We start from the raw sequence: 22,379 nt of genomic DNA, 5'->3' as shown, positions 1-22,379 counted from the left end.
CTTGTGAGGTACTTTACAGGATGCAAGGTGTTCATATTGCTAATATTGTGTACTTTTTCCTTTGTAGGTATGTGAGCTCAAAGGAAATAGAACCCACCACGCTTGAGAATGATCGAGTTATGTCAGTGGAGGTGGTTTGTTTATTGGAGGAGACATTTCCATGTTCTATTCTCACAAGACAACTACATCTCATAGTGCATTTGGTGGATGAGATTGCTATATGCAGTATTGTACATGCACGATGGTTGTTCTTCCTCGAGCACTTCATGAAGACCTTGAAGGGTTTCGTGAGACAAAATGCAAGACCCAAAGGTAGCATGGCCGAGGGTTGGTTGATACAAGAGTCACTTGTATATATTTTTGAGTTTCTTGTTGATGTGGATAGCTCTCTCCCACGACTATGGAGAGATGATGAAGACCTAAGGATGACCTCTATTGTGCCTCAAGGGAAAGGATGCAGCAAAGTAATAGACACACAGTTGCTTAATAATATCAACCTCTATTGCATGCTTAATAGTGACATGATGAAAAGATGGGTGACAAGATATGAGGATGCAAAGGCAAGAAGACAAGGAGAAAGGGCCCTCTTTCGTACACACCATGTATAGATCTCGTGTGCCATACCCTTAGCATCTAAGAGCACTTCCAAATGATATTCATGTGGATTGGCTACTTGATGAAATGGAGAGAGCAGAGAGAGATGAGGGGATGCATATCACAATGGAAGAATGGGAGTATGCTAGGGGATGCATGAGCAAGGTCAGTATATAGAATGTTATGCATAAGTTAGGAGCTTTCAACAATTTAGATTGCTTATTTACTTGATTTTGTCTTGGTGTAGTGTACTATGTTCAATGCTATATGGTGTGAGAGAAAGCATTTTCGAAGACAACGGATTGATGATAAGAGAAACACACAAGATTGCGGCATCATTGCTAGCTTTGAGGAGCCAATGGAGCCATGGATGATTATTGTGGCATAATCCAGGATATTATTAAGCTTGACTTTGGATGCTTCTTTGTGTATGTTTTGGATGTAAAGTGGTTCAAGGATGTGGTGGAAAGAGGCCCTAATGCAACAATCAAATGCCATGCAAGTGGCTTTGTAACTATTGACTCCACAAAGTTTTGGCAAAGTAAGAAGGACACACTAGTACTACCGCAACAGTGTGAACAGGTATTGTACACACATATCAAAATACTCTTTTAAATATTTGATACCTTTGATGCAAGGAAAATAACATGATTGTATTTGTGTTTGAATTAGGTTGTCTATCAACCAATGGTGGTCGATAGTAATAGGTGGTGGCATGTCAAACCTATTACGCCACGTTCCAAAGTGAAGTATAGTACATTTACTAATATGGAGCATATGGAGGATGATCATGGCCATGGAGGTGATAATGACCATGATACGAGAGAGGAGGATGATCATGAGATAGGAGATACAGATATTGAGGCCATTATCCGTGAGGATGAGCCCACCATTGGTGATGTTGATTTCAATGAGCACATGAGTAGCACAAGTAGTAGTGGGTTGAATGTATTTGTAGATCTCAACATTGGTTTGGATTTTGAAGTAGATAGTTTGGCAAGGGTTGATCTCATTGAGGATGAGATTGAACCGTAGCCCATCATTGATATTGGCAAAACTATTTTACATATTGTTTCATTCTCCTCACCTCACTTAATTTTTGTATATGTGGGTTTGACAAAAAGCATTGATATTTTTGTTAAATCTACTTGCTTTGGTAATCATGGACAATGTTTGGAAAGCAGTGGTGTACATTTATGAGCCTACACCGAAATCTCACTTTTTGTAATCACTATTTTACATCTAAATCCACATCTAATTCATAGTGTAGACACGCTAATAGACACACTAATAGATGTCAAATAGATGTGCTATTAGATGCGCTATTAGACACGCTTGTATTTTTGCTATTCTAGCAGCGCCTATAGATGCGCTCACTATTTTTTGCATGTATGGTTGCTTTGTCTTGTTGTGAGAGCATCGTCTCTTGGGCATGCATCTCTCGAGGTGTTGGTAGGGTTATTACTCTACGAACTTTAGGGTGCATGCTAAAGCTTGTGAAGAATCGAAAATAGTAATCACTTGAATGGCTTGATGTTGCTGCCTCGAATGTTCCCACCAATCATGACACCACAGCTCGTGTTCTTCACTTCGATGGCAATGATCGAATGCATGCATTTGCAACCGCTTCTTGCTACTACTCTACAAGGAGTCTTCTTTCTTCTCGTTGTTTCTCCCTTCGCAAATGTTGCAAAAGTGTCTTCTGTTGTCGATTCGATACCGTGCCAGTGCTTTCCTTGACCCACACTTATTTCCTTGTGCCTTGATTTGGCTTTCCGGCTTTCCTGTCTCGCAACCTCTGTATACTTCTCTTGCAAGCATGGCAAGTTGCATGTTGCCATTGATGCTATGGCCATGATCAGTCTAGAATAGACCCAGAGAAGCTAGCTAGTGAGGTAAGCAAATAATAGAAGCCAACTTACCCGAAAGAAGATAATCGCAAACCAAAGTTTGCGCAAGGTCATGTCAAGATGCATGGGGGTTGTAGGGCATTTGCAGGGTGGGGTACTTAATCTTCCAAGATTTGATGGGAAAGAGGGGTGAAAATTCAAAATTTGCGGGAGTAGCAAAATTTCAACCCTGTGTTTTCCCCCCCTCTGGTGATATGCATCAGCAAACTTGGATATCCCAAACAAGTGTAATGTGGCCTAAAATGCTTCAAAACACAAATAGGCCAAAGGGCATGCTATTGGGTTCAATGCTGTGTATTATTAAATACAATGACCTTTGGCCTGCTTATGAGCCATATAGCAAGCAAGTGCATGGAAAAAGAAACAATTCAAAATTGTAAATAGTGTTGGATTTGCACATGCATAAATTACACTTTTCCAACTTCTTTCATTTTAGGGTGAATCTAGATACCAATACCAACAACTATCAATATTTTAAGACCATCGTGCACTAGTCCTAATAGTTTGGATTCCAAATTTTCAATCAATTTTGGTTTTCAACAAATCCAAAAAAAGTTATAGAGCGTGCCCTCAAATGGGTATGCATCACTTTAGCTTAATATGGGAGGCCCGTTAACCCATGCATAATGATCTCAGTTAAGTGTGTCCTTAGGTTGAGGAGAAGCTCACGTAGTATACTTTAGAATGATTACTTGGTTGCATGTATGTATAGAACAAAATTTTGATGTTTTTGAATAAATTGCTATATCCTATAGTCTTCAGGATGCATGCTTCACATGCAACATAGCACTTGTAATGCTTTAATGGTCTTGTTGCAAATCCTTATTTCATAAATTTTTGCTCTCATGTTCAATTCTAGAATTGTACTACAACTTGAAGACAAAGTTTGCTGAATTTTGTTGAGCAATGCATAAGTTATGGGTCATTCAAGGTATCTATACATAGAAAAGTCCTTGAACCTCACCAAAAATGGCTACACCCAAGCAAACAATGATCTAGATAGACTTGTTTGGCGTGCTGGACTTGGCTCGACTTGGCTCAAGATGAAGCCATTGATGTAAATGCTCTTCATTGATTTTTTAAATCTCAAACTTGGATAGGAATATATGAGCTTCAAACTTGATGTACATGCTCTTGTACTTTTATTCTTTCAAAGGATTAAACATGTATGAAAAGAAATTTTTTTTGTGATTGGGAAAAACTCTCTTTAAAGGTCGGTATGGGGAAAAACACTCTCTGTAAAACTCGCTAAAGGAAAGTGTGTTAGAGTCGTTATATAACGATCTTTTATAAGTCTAGTTTAAATGTCGCTATATACCCACCATTTACAAGTTTGGTAAACATCGCTATATACCAATATTTTATAAAAGTCGCTATATACCAACGTTTTACAAAGGTTGCTATATATTGACAAAAGATCGCTATATACCAACCTTTTTAAACCCGTGTTTTGTATCGACGATTAGCGCAACATGCATGCTAAACATCGACCCTTAGCCATCGGAATAAGGCTTGTGTGTAGTAGTGTCTCCTCAACTAGCACTACAAGAAAAGGCTCCAAAAAGGGCAGTCCTAAAGAGCAGTGAATGTCTTGGCTACACTTTTAGAGGGATTAAAGGGCAACTAACAAAATATTGGTTGGTTATAAGGGTGAAAAAATCATAGTCTCCCTTTTTTTCACGAAAATGGGCCCTAAAAAGGATGGCTTTCTTGGCTGCCCTAGCGGCCTCTACGATCCACTCTTTTTTCCTCCAAAAATGCCAAAGAAAAGGCAGCTTTCATGGTTGCCCATTGTTTTTTGCAATGATAAAAAAGGGCACTAGTATCTGCCTTCTTTTTACACTTATAAAAAAGGTTGGGGTGGCCTCTACTCTTCGCCCTTTTTTCTCTAAAGATGACAATAAGAGCATCTTTTTGCAATTATAGAGAAGGAAGATATTTGCAATTTCAATTACAAAACATGTGAATTACGATATAATGTAACATTTGTCTTTAGCACTTTATCTAAGGCGGCTTGTAGTTCAAGTTTTGCACTCCTTCTTAGCCGTAGGAATAATGCTGAAGTTGTGTGGAATTGGTGGAATATGGCACGACAAATTGTAGATCAAAGGCACAAAGTACATTTTTGCTGTAGGCTAGTAGCTGGCCATAAAGAACTTGCTAGGCTAATCAAAGACTCAAGAAAGATAACAACTTGAGGAGACACATGTGATGAGGACACATGACTTGACTTACGCTTGGTAGACTCGTGAGCATGTACGAATCCAATGGAGGGGGGTTTGGAGGATGCGGTTGACAGTCCAATGGAGGGCGGGGGTTGGGGCCTGCAATTGACATTCGAGGGGTTCTAGGGGCCTCGAGGCCTAGAGTTGACATTTAATTAAAACAAGTGCTCTATCAAGGAGGTCCACATCAATTGCATCGTGGATGTGGTTTTACATCAAAGAATCGAGATCTAATTAAGAGCTTGATTCTTTTTGTTTTGGTGGATCACGTCGAAAGAGTACAAAAGGGGTCGATGGAATAAGGCCTTCGAGTCAAACATGTTAGCACGTGGAATGTTGCCGTTGAGTCCTTCCGTTCCTTTCTCCACTCTTGTATTTAATCAGGCCGTTCTCTAGCTTGTTTTGAACAGCTTTCCCCTGCGTCAACGCATAGTTCTCAGTTTTGTTCTGTGTCAACGCATAGCTGTTGCGGGAGACGCAGCAACCCAAGGCCATATCCTCTTATTAGATTTCATGGCAACTTCCGGACATGTATCAGCTCCTCCCACACTCCTGCAACAGCGCCCTAGCTGCGAAGATGACGAGCTTGGAGCGCCCCTCCTGGCAGCGCATGAGCTTATTTTCGGTTTCGCTTCCTCCATGGCTGTCAAGGCCGCTTGTACACTTCGCATCCCTGATCTCTTGGCCAGAGAAGGACCTCTTACTCCAGAAGAAATTGCATCCCGCCTAAGCATAGAGATTCCCAGTACGGATTATCTCTACCGGATTTTGAGTTTCCTATACATGAAGGGAGTCTTCTCCGTCGAGATGCCTCAAAACTCTCTTGGGCTACGGCCAGATTGTAAATACTGCATCACTCCGATTTCCAAACTTCTTGTCCAAGACAACGAAGCTTCTTTGGGTAACGTGGCCTTACTTCTGACAGGCATGGAGTTTCAATCTTCTTGTTCTCGTTTATCCGAATGCGTTCTTCACGGTGGCGTACCGTTCCAGAAGCTGCATGGGACTAGCCTCTGGGGCTTCACAAACTCGAACCCTGGCTAAAACAAGCTCTTCAACAACGCCATGGTGGGCGCTAATTGCATCATGATGAAGTCGATACTGAAATATTACCACGGATTTCGCGACATCGACACACTTGTGGACGTGGCTGGAGGGATCGGAACAACCATCGCTCAGATCATAGCCCATTATCCGTCCATAAATGCTATAAATTTCGACCTGCCGCATGTGGTCAGCTTCCCAGGTAATCATCAGAGCAGCCTACAGCGGCACTCTCGCCTCTCATCATTCATGTGTGTTATTTGCCCTAAGTGTGTGGACTAACGCTATTTCTAGGGCGCTTTATTTTAATTTGTCGCATTTAGGAGAAGCCGAAACATGTTCGAGAGCGTCCCGTCGGCAGGCGCTATTTTCCTGAATAAAAGAAGCTACTGTGGCTGTCGATGCCTTGATTCTTTCGTAACTAAACAAGTTCAAAGATTATATTGACGAATCACTCCACTATCCTCCGCAATGATCTGAGTCAAAAATTGAATGTTGAAAACTGGCAGTGGATCTTGAATCAAGATTCTCATGAACTGCCGCAAGGCAGTACAAGAGACTGGCAAATTGATCATCGTGGACATGATTCTACGGATGGATAAGGAGCGAACAATCCCGATGGAGGAGCTGAAGACAGCGTTCGATTTGATGATGATGGCCACGACGGGAGGCAGCAGCAAGAAACAGCCTACAGTTGCCTTGTCGAGCACAGAGGCTGAGTACAGGGGTGCAGCAATGGCTGCATGTGAGGTAGCTTGGTTGCATAAGCTACTCTATGATATGCATCAGTCTACAGATGGGCCGGTTGTCATTTATTGTGACAACATGAGCAGTATACACTTGGCAAAGAACCCAGTCTTTCATGCCAGAACAAAGCACATTGAGGTGCATTATCACTATGTGCGGGAGAAGGTTTTACTAGGTCTTATTGATCTAGTTTATGTCAGCACAGAGGATCAGGTAGCTGACATATTCATGAAAGCATTGGGCGCAGAGAAGCTGCGCAAGTTCAGAGACCTGCTTGGTGTGCAGGATTTGGGATTGAGCTCGAGGGGGAGTGTTGAGATATCGAGCTCCACTCGAGATATGCCAGCGTGACCGTTGTGTACTTATGTCACCGACTTGTTAGCTGGAGATGCGGTTGGTACACCGCCCACGAATAATAGCTGGATGACAGCTATCCTTATCTACTATAGTTTGTGGCTCAGTTAGTATGCAACCTTAGTTAGTTGAGTTTGGTTTGAGACCCACATATAGGGTTCTTCTATTTCTTTGTACTAGAGTTCTTTTGGCTTACACAACTAAGAAGAGGAAAACTGTTTTCACCCTCCACCTTTGTGTGTATTCCCCCATTGTGCATGTGAGAAAGCCGCAAGTGAGACTCCTTCCCTCTCTCCCACAATCTTCACAGTACGTAGATCCTCACTTGTGCCTACGGAATCTCGTGTCCCATTCAAATGCTCCCAAATGGTAGATGCCACATTCTTGAAGATATGCATGGGATCAAGCAGGTGATTGATCTTGACGTGGGACCAATATGGTAAACGATAAAAGATGGAGTACCTGAACAAAATAAAGTGTTAGCGGCAATCTTTATTTCCAGCCAATATAGCACACAATAGTTACAAACCCTTACTGGCTCATGCCAAGTGGTGGCGGAGTCGTGGAACCCGTCCCAAATTCTCATCCAATCTCCCACGGTGAGTGATTGTGGGGGGACTTCATTCCAAGGGGCAACATATCTAGGATGATCAGGTGGGAGAAATCGATGGTGATTCCCATAGATGACCTTATTCAATGCGTCTGCCCATGAGGCAACTAGCGAAGGACCACAAACAGGACATGCATGTAACCCAATGTAGTGAGACCTGAACACAATAGACACAATTAAGAGTTAAAGGTGGGTTTAGGGTGCCACATCCTTTGCCTATTCATAATTAGAAGTGCAATGCTTATCTGAACACTCGCCATAGCCTGGGAAGTCATGCATCGTCCACATCAAGACTGCTTTGCAGTTGAAGTCTCGTGATGAGGGAGGCCTGCTCACATCATGCACCTCGATACCTCTCCAAAGTATCTCTAGCTCTGCAATGGATTTGCTCGGGGGGGTCACTCATCATATGTAACCCTATCACGTGAGTTCAACAGAAGGATATTTTTTATTTCTAAAATTTACAGAAATAAATATACATAAGGGACTATTTAAAATAGTTTTGGAAAAAATTTACAGATTTGTATAGAAAAGGGGTACATTTTATTAATAAAAAAATTTACAGATAAGGGATTTTAAATATAGGCCTTGAACGCACGTGATATAGAGGGTTTATACATAGTGACCCCCCTGAGTGGATTTGCACTTGAACATATGTTGGATGCGAGGGATTATGGGAAAAAGTCGCAGAATCTTATGGGATTCAAATGTCGTAGAACCTTTATCAAATTAAAACAGAATCATAACTCAAACATATGAATACCCATAGGTATCTCAATCAACCTTAACTCTTTAACACTTACCATGTTTATGGTCGCATCCCATTCTCCATACTTTGAGATGTGATTGAGTGTAATCCTGCATGCACGATACATGATTCCTCGACATCGATCACACATACATGTGATTTTTTGCTCCAACCACATTTCGCGATGGTGGATACAGAGGGATTCATCCTCACTGGAGCTACTTGTTGAAGATGAAGACATCCTACAAACAAACAACCCAAAAAATTTTACTTTTCTTCAAATATTTAATTTTGAAACTTTGTGGCGCATCTAAAACCACGTCTATCTATTCTGTGGTGCACGTCTACAAGTGCATCTAAAACCATGTTTGCTCTGTGTATCTAGATGTGCAATGACATGCATATTTAGACGCGTGTATAGATGTGCTATTAGATGCACTTATAGTCGCAGTTTTTAAATTTGCTTTTAGTGCCTCGCTTTGCTTTTCTTCACATTACTTATACTTCGTGCAGCTTGCTTGCTTCGCTATTAGCAGATCCACAGCTTTGACGCTTAAGAGGAAGGCACCCACACTTACTTCCAAGCTTACACTTAAGAGGAAGGCACCCACACTTACTTCCAAGCTTAAAGGAGAAGAGGGTGAACAAGGAAGAGAAGCAACTTTGAAAAAAGAGAAGAAGCTTCCATACCTCTATCCAAGGTAAGTCTTTTTACAGTTGATCTTTTTTGGAAGTTGCTCTCTTTGGATTTGTCCTTTGTCGTATCCAAGAAATGCATGATTTTGGTATTAGTGTTACGTTTTTGTGTCGGGTGCATGTCCTATTCTACTTTTTAGAATAGTCCATCTATCGGAGTGCATCTATAGATGCATTTTAGAGCATGTCTAAAACTACATCTATAGGCGTGTCTAGATGCACATCTAGCCTGTTTGTAGACACAAACAACTACGTCTATAGACATGCTATTATACGCAAAAATAGATGTGCTTCAGAGATGCGTCTATAGACACGCTCCGACAGTAATCTTTTCTTCCCTTCCCCTTTCTTCTCAGCTCATCAATAATCGTCTTTTTTTCTTTTTTCCAGTTCATCATGTGGCCAGGAAGCTCTTCGGGCTCACCTGATCTCCGAGAGTCTATTTTTAGGGACTTATATAACCTTTTAGGGCACCATCCTAGTCCTGTAGAGTTATAATAATGGGTATATGATGAGTACTCTAACCCCCCCTAGGAGTCGGCACTACAGACTCCAAACCACCCCACACCAGCTGAGATTACCCCAGTGGAGTCAGCACAGCCCAGCCGGCTACAATGCCAGGGCCCTTCTCCCATGCCGTCTTATGCCCCTTCCCCCATGCCGTCTTATGCCCCTTCCCCCATGCCATCTTATGCCCCTTCCCCCATGCCGTCAGGAGGTCCTTCTATCTCACAGAGCCATCGGCGTACTCTTGTGTAGTCAAGACTTGGTTCTCCAACTACGAGTGGTCCACATAGTCTTGTGTAGTCTCCAGCTACGAGTGGCCAGCGTACTAGCTCAACACAACACAGTAGTAGGCGTATTAGCAGAGAGAGCAGTGGGGGATGCATGGCACAGTGCTTTGGGAGGGGTGGTGGTAGGGACGATGATGATTCAGATGATCTAGAGGTGCCTCCGAGTGATGGTACGATCTTCTATGACATCACTCAGATAGGAGGCATCTTGATGGATGCATGGGGAAAGGACATCATGCCCTTCATGCACTCTATAATTGCTAACAATTACAGAGATTGCTTTATCCACTACAAAGACCATCCAAAGAGGTTGGCTGATGAGACCCTCGCTGTTGTCTAGGTATCCTAACCCCCCCAATTGTCAATTCACAGATAAATGGGCCAAGTCAAAGATTGTTACGATACTTGGCAATAAAAGATCTTCACTTAAGAGGTAGGCACTAATGGAGCCTTCCAGGCTCGAGGGAGGTCAACCACCGAGGGGCCCACCCCACACCGCTCACAAGCATGAGTGGAAGAAAGTAATGAAGTCAGCGAGGGAGGACCCCAGTCTGCAGCACGTGGAGGCACGAAGGATCCAAATGGAGCAATATGGAAGCGTGCATTTTGGAGTAGGGGGTGTTGAATCATGGGAGGCCCAATTTGTAAGTATCGATCTCAAATTTTATTGCTTATGTAGTTTATTAGGAGGTTGTTTCTTTTTACTAACCCCTCTGCAAATTGTGTCATCTTGCAGCTTGATATCGTGGGTAGATACCCTACTCTAGTCGAGACAGCCTACCACCACCACCATCACAGAGGAGATACATGGAAGCACTTCTATCATGATGGATTGATTACTGAGGAGCAGTATATCTGGGCTACTGGAGCAGCCCCTGAGGTATTTGAAAGTAATTAAATAATGTCAATATTATAAGTAAAGATTTGATTTTTCATACATTGATATATGTTGTCCCTTGTTTACAGGTCCCTGCATAAGAAGACGAGGAAGGAGGCAGAGAAGGGAGCACAGAAGGGAGCATGGAAGGAAGTGAGGACGTGGAGAACATAGATTAGTCGTAGAAGTAGTGTTAGCTACTCTTTTTTGTACTTAAAGCCACTAGCTTGGCTTCATGCCTCTTGTATATACACTCCTCTTATTTTTTGTACTTGAAGCCACATGACGTGGCTTAGCTTTGTGCTATATGTATATACAAGCACTTTTTGAGCTTTCAATTTTATTGCATTTTGGAGTTATAATGTTTTATTTGGAATTGTAATTAAAATGCGGTTGGCTATAAGAATTGAATTCCACAATGTGGAAATGGGATTCTTGTAACTATATAGCATGCACAACATACACAGCATTCTGTAAATTTAAAAAAAAACACTATGTAGCGTGTCTATCAGTGCGTCTATAAACGTGTCTATATACATGTCTGTCTATTCAAGAAGCATCTATTTGCACGTCTATAAAAACGTCTATAAGACCGTTTATAAATGCATCTATACACGTGTTTAACGATGCGTCTATCTGTCTTTTAAATTTTTTAGCCGAGCATCTATTTATGCATCTAGATGCACATCTATACGTGCGTCTATCTGCTATATAGACATGCTGTTAAATGCGGGTCTGTAGACGTACAAATAGACGCGCTCGTAAGTTTTTTTTTAAGTTCAGTAAACGCGTCTGTGGGTGCTTTGTCTTGTTGTGATTCTTTTATTTTTCCCTTTTATTCCACCCTTTATGAGGTGAGGTATACTTATATGTCTTTCACAATGAACACATATGGTTGACCTATTGAGTACTCATTTGGACATGGAATATGGCAAATTGCTTGAGTACTCATCTGGACCTGGAATACGGCTAGCTACTTGAGTACTCATCTGGACGTGGCACATTGATTATTATTGATTCCTTATTTGGATGTGACTCATATTTATCTGGCTTTCACGATGAACACATATGAATTACTTATTGAGTCCTTGTTTGGACATGGCACATATGGATTACTTATTGAGTACTCATTTGGATGTGACACATATTTATATGGCTTTCACGATGAACATAAATGGATTATTTATTGAGTACTCATTTCGACATGGCACATATGGATTACTTATTGAGTACTCATTTGGATGTGATACATACTTATATGTCTTTCATAATAAACACATATGGATTACTTATTGAGTACTCGTTTGGACATGACATGCACTTATATGGGTTTTACAACGATGAACACATATGGATTACTTATTGAGTACTCATTTCGACGTGGCACCTATGGATTATTTATTGCGTACTTTTTTGGACATGACAAGGTTCAAGGTCTTTAAGGGGACAATATTTATGAACACATATGGATTACTTCTTGAGTACTGATTTGGACATGGCATATATGGATTCTTTATTAAGGACATGTTTGGACATGGCACATATGGATAACTTATTGAGTACTCTTTTGGATGTGATCACTGTGATTGTTGCTTCTCTTTTCTCTTAGTATTCCTGGATGCCCATTTTCTCGACTACTTTTGGATGTTCTTTGTAATCTCGAATGCTCGTCTTTCTAGTACGTCTGAACGCTAAGAGGTTGTTATTTCATTACCGCTATGATTATGTAAGTTGTGTCTAATCCACAGTAGCTTGCCTCTTGTCATACGTGTCTGGCTTATGTTCATTGTATTTTCAATTGTTCGGTACTTTCTACTACCCATTGTTATTTCATTCCCTCTATGATTATGTAAGCTATGTCTAATCCACACTAGCTTGCCTCTTGTCATATGTGTGTACTGGCTATGCTCATTGTATTTTGAGTTGTTCGGTACTTTCAGTTGCCCAGTTGCTCGGTACTTCCCAATGCCCAATTGTTTGGTACTTTCAGATCCTTGGATGCTTGTTGTGTTTCTGGATTACTGGTTCTTGATTTGCAGGACCTTTATGGCCCTTCCTATTGTGTTGCTATGGCTTTCCTACACTACACAAGCGGCATTTTGGCACTGACTTTGTGGACATCTCAAATCACCCTTGCATACTCATCTTGGAGTGGCTGAAGCAATTTTCTCATACATTCATCCTTGGTACAACAGAAAAGGACACTTGAATATTTGTTGTATTCATATATAGCATATAAAATTTGTCATTTTTAGGTGGATGAATTGTGCAAAACATGAAGGCATGATTACAAAGATTTGAGGAGGTTTGACCAGATTGAACTTGGAGACGATAAGCTCTCCTATCCAGATGAAGAGCTCAAACATCAAACTTGAAAATCTCAAGATTATGCATTATCACTATGTCAAACAAGTTCACATTTTTAGGTAGAGTTTTCCATTTTTCACACATACTTTACACTGTATCATGCACCAAACATAGCGTCTATACTTTGCACTGTATTATGGACAAGTTCTTGATTCAATGCTTCTTCTCTAGGTTGTTCAAGAAGCACACATCTTAGAGGTTAGTACATTGTACATCATGTACTTGTACATCATCTTAGAGGTTAGTACATTGATAAAAGCATTTTATCAAAAATAAATCTTTACAAGATCCTATTTTAACATAGGAGTGGGAATCTTTTGATATAACTGACAATGAATTGTCTGTAAGTTATGTGTAGGAATAGTAGGCAAGAATCTAGAGAAATGGTGAAAGAAATGTATAGTCCTTCAACTTTACTTAAAATGGTGAAATAGTAGGCAAGATTCTAGAGAAATGCATGAAAATGTCCATTTTATCCCTCGTGCTGACAAAATATGAAGAGGGGAGAGGAGAAGAGTGGAGATGAGGAGAGAGGGCACAGCTAGAGAGCACACCACAAATGACTCATTGTACACTAAACCAAAGAGGGTAGCTGCAACTAGGAAGGCTAAACTAAAGCGTGCTATCCCACTTTGTGGCTCGGACAGAAGAATACATTCCTTGAAGCATTTGTTAGTTCACTATTGTTTGCTTTCTTTTGTTATGTTTGTCATACAATCTAAATCATTTAATCTAAATATATATTCTTGTAAATTTTAGCCTATCAAAATGGGAGGGTCTTATATAGACGAGGAATACATGTATGCATATGAGCTTGATATGGTGACACTATTCAAGAGGATCGAAGATGGGGCGTAGTTCCATGAATGTGTTGATGTAACCTCTGCAAAATAGATATTTTTTATATGATAGTTATGCTGCGAGGGACTTGGATGCTACTAGCCTTGAAGTGTTTTCTGACTGTTTTTGAGTTTTTTGGATCATAGAGGTAAAGTGGTGATGAATCAGATGCATAAAATGTACAATTTGACATTTAAGAAAGCCATGGTGTACTTTTGCCACTAGCCTAATAGCAAAAGAGCTTGGGTTATCAACTCCTTGCAGGCAAAATGCCTTGTGCCCAATGAGTAGTAGTTTGATTATAAGTGGATGCTAACAAGAATGGTTGCGATCCTTAAATCTAACAAGGCATTGAGAAAGGGTGCAAGCAGGCCAACTTGGGCTCATAATGATGGTTCAAAGAAAGCAAAAAAGGAGGTGAAGGATGAATCCAAAAATTTTTACCAAGGAGGCATACGTTGAAAGTACGTATTTTCTTCTGCATGTGTATGTCAGTCGTCCGTCTGCCCTACGCACTCAACTACAATCAACTTGCAGCAGCAGGAGAGACTATGAATCCCACAGAAATGGTTCAAGTAATCCTGAATGGACTAGGAGAAGGATATGAGAATCTAGTCCAGAGTATTGCCATCCAACGGCAAATTCCAACACTGGAAGAACTTCAGTCAGTTCTACTTGGTGAAGAACTCAAGACTCAGGCCATTCAAGCACGTAAAGGTCATTCTAATGATCAGGCATTCACAGCTTCAGACAGAAGCAGAGGCAAAGGCAGAAACAGAGGTAGATCATATCAGAAAAGTGGTCATCATCAACAAAATCAGCATCAGCATCAGCATCATCCTCAGCAACATCGGAATCAGCAAAGAGGAAATCATTCCAACCGAGGAAGATTTCAAGGACGAGGGAAGGCATCCACCAATGTGTCAAACATTCAATGCAACCACTGTCACAAGTTTGGACACTATGAAAGAGATTGCCGCAAGAAGCAGTACGACCAAGACTGCAGCACTCCCAAAAGAGAACACGTATCCACTGGTAGATCGTCTATCAGAAATGCTACCAGCCCAATCAGCATCAGTGTATCCATGCAACTGTATCTGAACCCCAGCCTCATAAAATAGTCCATACTACAATGTGGACTTCACATACCTGAGTATGCATCTAGCCGCATCCAAATGCAGTTTCCTTGGAGCCTGCATAAACTGACTTACCAACCCAATAGCATAGCTCAAATCTGGCCTGGTAATAGTCATGTAAATTTAACTTCCTACTATGTGTCTGTACATAGTAGGGTCTTCCAGAAGCTCACCTGCATCTGTGCTCAGCTTCACATTCTGCTCCAAAGGAACTGAAATAGGCTTACAGCCTGTCATCCCATATTTGGACAGCATGTCCAATCCATACTGCCTCTGCAAGAGCTGTATCCCACTTGGTGATCTAATCACCTCAATGCCCAAGAAATAAAGCAGCTCTCCCAAATCCTTCATCTCAAACTTCTGCCTCAATAGCATTTTCACATGAAGGATATCTTCATCACTATCACCTGTGATGATCAAATCATCAACATAAATGACCAGCAGCATAATCCCTTTCTCTGTTTTTCTCACATAGAGTGAGAAATCTGCCTTGGAAATCTGAAAGCCAATAGTGACAAGATACTGTCCTATCTTGTCAGACCATGCTCTAGGTGCTTGCTTCAAGCCATACAAGGCTTTCTTCAACCTGCAAACAAACTCAGAATGAATAGCATGAACATAACCTGCTGGCTGCTCCATAAAGACCTCTTCTTGCAAATCACCATGCAAGAAGGCATTCTTTACATCCATCTGATGTAGAGACCATCCCTTTGATGCAGCCATAGCAATGGCTGCTCTTACGGTTGCCATCCTTGCAACCGGGCTGAAAGTTTCTTCATAATCAATGCCATATGTCTGTGCATACCCCTTGACAACTAATGTTGCCTTGTATCTATTCACAGAACCATCTGCATTGTGCTTGATCTTATAAACCCACTTACAACCAATTGCACTCTTGCCTTTAGGCAAAGGCACCAATTCCCATGTAGCATTAGCATCCAAGGCATCCATTTCTTCATCCATGGCTTTCTCCCATTTTTCATTTCCCATGGCTTGCTCAAAAGAAGTGGGTTCTGGTTCCTGTATCACTTTGACCATATAGGCATAGTGAATGGCTGTAAATCCATCATATTTCAGCCTATCCACAGGATACCTAACCCTGGTAGACCTGCGCAAAATAGGCTCACTTCTAGGTGCTCTCAAAACATCCCTGGTCTTCCTTACTCCAGGTGTAACAACAGAAGGAATACCCAACTCATCATCAATGCTCTGTTCTGAGCCACTGGATTCACCATCCACACAAGAGTGACCTGCATTCACATCAAACATGGGCTGATCTACCTTCTCTTTTCCTTTTCGTGATACCTGCGTACCACTCTCTGCATTGCTTTGAGGGGATTCTCCTGATCTCAATCTACCTGTCCATGGCGAAGCATGTGAACCACTGGTAGAGGACACTCCACGTCCACTGATATTTTGTGATTGCTGCTGTGCATTCTGTGCAGCATTACCATTTTGTGCATCTACATCAATCATCACATTTACTGGTTTATACCAGCTGCTCATCTCATCAAAAACAACATCTCTGCTCACTGTGAACTTACGTGTAGAAGGGTTATAGCATCTATACCCTTTCTGCTGCAGAGAATAACCAATAAAGATGCACTTCTCAGCTTTTGGATCCAACTTGGACCTCAACTCATCTGGCACATGGACATAGGCAATGCAACCAAAAATCTTCAAATGAGAAATATCTGGTTTCCTACCAGTATACATCTCCTCTGGCGTCATGCCATGTATTGCAGCAGTGGGAGTCCTGTTCATTATATAGACTGCTGTAGCAACTGCTTCAGCCCAATAATAATCTGGTAGATCTTTTTCATTTAGCATAGCCCGAGATACCTCTCCAATATGCCTGTTTTTCCTTTCTGCAATTCCATTTTGCTGTGGGGTAAGACTGCATGAATATTGGTGCTTTATACCATGCTCCTGCAAGAACCTTGCAAACTCATTTGAGAGGTACTCTCCCCCTCCATCTGACCTTAGGCATTTTATTTGCAGGCCTGTTTCTTTTTCCACCATAGCTTTGAAAACTTTGAAGTGCCCAAACACTTCACTTTTCTTTTTCATAAAATACACCCATAGTTTTCTGCTGAAGTCATCAATAAATGTGACAAAATAGTGACAGCCTCCAATAGATGCAGCTTTTGTAGTCCACACATCAGAGTGGATTAATTCCAATGGCTTTTTACTCTCTTGAACATGCCTAGGAAAAGGTTTCCTTGCCTGTTTCCCAAATTAACAGGCTTCACAAACCTTGTGCATTTCTACAACCTTGAATTTAGGCAATCCTGCAACAATATTTTGGGCTTGCATTGATTTAAGTCGCTGTATATTAACGTGACCAATGCGTTTGTGCCAGATATCAATATCTACAACTACACCGGTCCCATGTGCAAACATTGCTGCACTCAATTCAGGCATGTCTGCATTCAACGTAAACATCCTGCCCTTCTTTTTTCCTTTTTCTATCAAGCGACCATTATTTTTCATATCCTCAACAAAGCATCCATGAGGATTAAATCTGACCTGCAAGCCCTACTCAACCATCTGACCAACAGAAACCAGGTTCTTGGTGATGTTCGGGACATGAAATACATCAGACAAGTATTTCTTTTTCCCATCCTGCATAGACAAAGGAATTTTGCCAATCTACACAATAGGATGTGCAGTATCATCACCAGTCTCCACAAATCCTGGTTTTTCCATTTTTCTTGCATCCTGCATCCATTCAGCGTGACGTCATGTGGTTTGACGCACCCGAGTCAACATACCACACATCATTGCTTTCTTCTGCACTTGTTACAGAATTTGTCATATGCTGCACCATAAACAAATGCTCATTTCTGTCATCGCCCTGTCTACTAGAGGATGCATAATTGCCTTGCTGCAATTTTCCACTCATAATGTCATTCTGCTTTTTGTAGCAGTCTTTAGCCATATGACCCATTTTGCCACAATAGTAGCATTCAACATTGTTGTTTGCATTTTGGCTTCTCTGCCATCCACCACGTCCTCTTTGGCTCCCCCTGCCTCTAGAGTTACCACGTCCTCCTGCATAGGACTGGTTTTCTTGCGTTTGCTGCATATTCTGATTTCTACCATGACCTGCAGATCGGCCTCCTCTACCTTTGCCTCTAGCCAGCATTTGAGTAGAAGACAGTTTCTTTTGAAGTTCCTGCTGAAGAAGATGCACCCCCATTTCTTTGCTCTTCAGAAATTAGAAGAGCAATCAACTCCTCAAAATCAGGAAAGTTTTCACGGATGGCAATGGATGTCCGGAACTGTGCATAATCCTTTCCTAGACCATTCAAGGTCACAGAAACCAAATCATCATCATCCACTGGCGACCCAATGGAAGCAAGTGCATCTGCAATTTTCTTCACTTTCATGTGGTAGTCATTTATGCTCAAATTTTCTCTCTGCACATTGTGCAACTCCTGTTTGAGTTGCATTTTCCTGGCTTGCGTATTTGTGCTATACATTTTTGCCAAAGTATCCCATGCCTCCTTTGGCGTATTTGCATCCTGAATATGCACAATCATGGAGTCCGAAATACTGATAGACAGCCAGTACATAACTTTCCTGGCTCTCTCATGCCATCCTTTGAATGCCTGCATTTCCTGTTGACTGGGAACATTAGGAAGAACAGGTTCTTCTTCATTTCCTATAATGAATTCCCAATAGCCTTTTCCCATCAAGAAATTCGTCATTCTAAACTTCCATGCCTGGAAGTTGTTCTTGTCAAGCTTTTCAGTGACAATCTGTGAAAGAGAATCAGATGCCATTACAGAACACTGCAAAATATTCTATCACTGCAAAAAACACAGCTTTTGCCTCACACGGGCAGATCTGTAAAACTGACGAAAGTGGTATTTCACCACACAGTCACTTCCTAGTGATGATTTTGCATCAACAGGCAACAGGCATGAATCTGCAACTCCCAATATCTCTGCACACAGGCATACGATGCAATTTCTGCGGCACCTTTCCACCGACTAGCCGCGCAGTGGTCGCACAGCAAAAAACAGGGCCTTTTTCTGAGTGCCTGCGAAGAACTTCCGCCTTCAAAACGGGCCCCGAAACGGCCTCAAATCAGAAAAATAAAGTCACTCCTGCACTTCTGGCTGTGCTACCTTCAGAGATTTGCTCCCAAACTCGAAATAGGAAAGCAACACTTGTCCTCTTACCAGGACACCACGAACTTGGCTTGCTTTCTTGAGCTCCTTACCACGAACAAGGCTCTGATACCATGTGAAGATTGTGGGAGAGAGGGAAGGAGTCTCACTTGTGGCTTTCTCACATGCACAATGGGGGAATACACACAAAGGTGGAGGCTGAAAACAGTTTTCCTCTTCTTAGTTGTGTAAGCCAAAAGAACTCTAGTACAAAGAAATAGAAGAACCCTATATGTGGGTCTCAAACCAAACTCAACTAACTAAGGTGGCATACTAACTGAGCCACAAACTATAGTAGATAAGGATAGCTGTCATCCAGCTATTATTCGTGGGTGGTGTACCAACCGCATCTCCAGCTAACAAGTCGGTGACATAAGTACACAACGGTCACCCTGGCATATCTCGAGTGGAGCTCGATATCTCAACACGTACCACAGGGAGGATGCATGAAGCTTGGCCACAAGAGAGACCAAATGGGCGTGTTTTTTTACCTCATGCACTCTGGAGGTTATCAAAGCTAGAGATGGCGGCAGTGAAGCATGCTATTACTACAATTCGTACTCCTAGTGGATGCATGAGGTGTTTGAAGGGAGCCTTTACAAAGAGCAAGAAAAGAGGTGTAGAGCAATTATATGGCTTGGAATCTCATGATTGGCACAAGGTGCTCCAAGTAAGTATTTTATGTGCATAATATATTTTTCCTTTCAAATTTGTGAGTGAATAATTATAAGCAACTAATCAACCACCTCCTCATGGGTTCAGTTTATAGTACCTACTAGCATTTCACGTAGTGCATCAAAGGATGTGAAAGATTGTATTTACAAGATGGGCGAGCTTGTGAGGTACTTTACATGATACAAAATATGATGCATATCAATGCTCCATACAAGGTGTTCATATTGCTAATATGGTGTTCTAGGTATGTGAGCTCAAATGAAATAGATCCCACCACGCTTGAGAATGCTCAAGTTTTGTCAGTGGAGATGGTTTTTTTAGTGGAGGAGACATTTCCATGTTCTATTCTCACAAGCCAACTACATCTTATAGTACATTTGGTGGATGAGATTGCTATATGCGGTACTATACATGCACGATGGTTGTTCTTCCTCGAGCACTTCATAAAGACCTTGAAGGGCTTCGTGAGACAAAATGCAAGACCTGAAGGTAGCATGGCCGAGGGTTGGTTGGTACAACAATCACTTGTATATATTTTTGAGTTTCTTGTTGATGTGGATAGCTCTCTCCCACGACTATGGAGAGATGATGAAGACCTAAGGATGACCTCTATTGTGTCTCAAGGGAAAGGACACACAAAGTAATAGACACGGAGTTGCATAATAGTATCAACCTCTATTGCATGCAGCTTAATAGTGATGTGATGAAAAGATGGGTGACAAGATACGAGGATGTAAAGGCAAGAAGACAAGAAGAAAGGGCCCTCTTTCATACACACCACGGATCTCGTGTGCCATACCCTCAGCATCTAAGAGCACTTCCAAAGGATATTCATGTGGATTGGCTACTTGATGAAATGGAGAAAGTAGAGAAAAACGAGGGGATGCATATCACAATGGAAGAATGGGAGTATGCTAGGGGATGCATGAGTAAGGTCGGTATATAGAATGTTATGCATAAGTTAGGAGATTTCAATAATTTAGATTGCTTATTTAATTGATTTCTGCTTGGTGTAGTGCACTATGTTCAATGCTATATGGTGTGAGGGCAAGCATTTTCGAACATGACGGATTGATGATAAGAGAAACACACAAGATTGTGGCATCATTGCTAGCTTTGAGGGAGCCAATGGAGCCATGGATGATTATTGTGGCATAATCCAAGATATTATTAAGCTTGACTTTCGACGCTTCTTTGTGTATGTTTTGGATGTAAAGTGGTTTAAGGACGTGGTGGAAAGAGGCCCTAATGCAACAATCAAATGCCATGCAAGTGGCTTTGTAGCTATTGACTCCACAAAGTTTTGGCAAAGTAGGAAGGACACACTAGTACTACCACAACAATGTGAACAGGTACTGTGCACACCTATAAAAATACTCGATTTTAAATATTTGATGCATGTAAAATAACATGATTGTATTTGTATTTGAATTAGGTTTTCTATCAACCAATGGTGTATAATAATAGATGGTGGCATGTCATACCTATTATGCCACGTTCCAAAGTGATGTATAGTACATTTACTAATATGGAGCATATGGAGGATGATCATGGCCATGGACGTGATGATGATCGTGATACGAGAGAGGAGGATGATCATGAGATAGGAGATACAGATATTGAGGCCATTACCCATGAGGACGAGCCTACCATTGGTGATGCTGATTTTGATGAGCACATGAGTAGCACAAGTAGTAGTGGGTTGAATGTATTTGTAGATCAAAACACTTGTTTGGATTTTGAAGTAGATAGTTTGGCAAGGGTTGATCTCATTGAGGAGGAGATTGAACCGTAGCCCATCATTGATATTGGCAAAACTATTTTACATATTATCTCATTCTCCTCACCTCACTTAATTCTTGTATATGTGGGCATCGATGTTTTTGTTAAAATTATGTGCTTTGGTAATCTTATCATCAATCCATCGTGTTTGAAAATGCTTGCCCTCATACCATATAGCATTGAACATAGTACACTACACCAAGAAAAAATCAATTAAATTAGCAATCTAAATTATTGAAAGCTCCTAACTTATGCATAACATTCTATATACTGACCTTACTCATGCATCCCCTAGCATACTCCCATTCTTCCATTGTGATATGCATCCCCTCGTCTTTCTCTGCTTTCTCCATTTCATCAAGTAGCCAATCACATGAATATCCTTTGGAAGTGCTCTTAGATACTGAGGGTATGATACACGAGATCCGTGGTGTGTACGAAAGAGGGCCCTTTCTTCTTGTCTTCTTGCCTTTGCATCCTCGTATCTTGTCACCCATCTTTTCATCACATCACTATTAAGCACGCAAAAGAGGTTGATATTATTATGCAACTCTGTGTCTATTACTTTGTTGCGTCCTTTCCCTTGAAGTCATCCTTAGGTCTTCATCATCTCTCCATAGTCGTGGGAGAGAGCTATCCACATCAACAAGAAACTCAGAAATATATACAAGTGACTCTTGTACCAACCAACCCTCGGCCATGCTACCTTCGGGTCTTGCATTTTGTCTCACGAAGCCCTTCAAGGTCGTCATGAAGCGCTCGAGGAAGAACAACCATTGTGCATGTATAGTACCACATAAAG

At 41.3% G+C, this 22,379-nt stretch overlaps 2 protein-coding genes across 2 annotated transcripts; both read left to right on the top strand.

Moving 5' to 3' along the window:
- Positions 1–5,242: 5,242 nt before the first annotated feature.
- On the top strand, positions 5,243–5,773 carry LOC147897686 ((R,S)-reticuline 7-O-methyltransferase-like). The gene has a single exon (XM_087380093.1). The coding sequence runs from the start codon at positions 5,243–5,245 to the stop codon at positions 5,771–5,773; it is 531 nt and encodes a 176-aa protein (XP_087236219.1).
- A 21-nt stretch (positions 5,774–5,794) lies between these two features.
- On the top strand, positions 5,795–12,758 carry LOC147897685 (caffeic acid 3-O-methyltransferase-like). The gene is made up of 3 exons (XM_087380092.1): positions 5,795–5,962; positions 6,299–6,466; positions 12,639–12,758. The coding sequence occupies exons 1-3, from the start codon at positions 5,795–5,797 to the stop codon at positions 12,756–12,758; spliced, it is 456 nt and encodes a 151-aa protein (XP_087236218.1).
- Positions 12,759–22,379: the final 9,621 nt, after the last annotated feature.

Source organism: Dipteris shenzhenensis, chromosome 10 (assembly GCF_047967505.1).
Source record: "Dipteris shenzhenensis isolate YYH24624 ecotype China chromosome 10, Dip_SZ_1.0, whole genome shotgun sequence".
NCBI lineage: Eukaryota > Viridiplantae > Streptophyta > Polypodiopsida > Gleicheniales > Dipteridaceae > Dipteris > Dipteris shenzhenensis.
The sequence above is the reverse complement of the archived record's forward strand: the minus strand, read 5'-3'. Positions and strand labels throughout refer to the sequence as shown.

What these genes read in the sequence shown, in the direction of transcription:
- LOC147897686 (XM_087380093.1), top strand. Translation starts at nt 5,243, where the DNA reads ATGGCAACTTCCGGACATGTATCAGCTCCTCCCACACTCCTGCAACAG.
- LOC147897685 (XM_087380092.1), top strand. Translation starts at nt 5,795, where the DNA reads ATGGTGGGCGCTAATTGCATCATGATGAAGTCGATACTGAAATATTAC. An exon ending in ATTTCGACCTGCCGCATGTG is followed by an intron (nt 5,963 to 6,298) that starts GTCAGCTTCCCA and finishes TCTTGAATCAAG; the next exon opens with ATTCTCATGAACTGCCGCAA. An exon ending in GCAGCAAGAAACAGCCTACA is followed by an intron (nt 6,467 to 12,638) that starts GTTGCCTTGTCG and finishes CTTGATTTGCAG; the next exon opens with GACCTTTATGGCCCTTCCTA.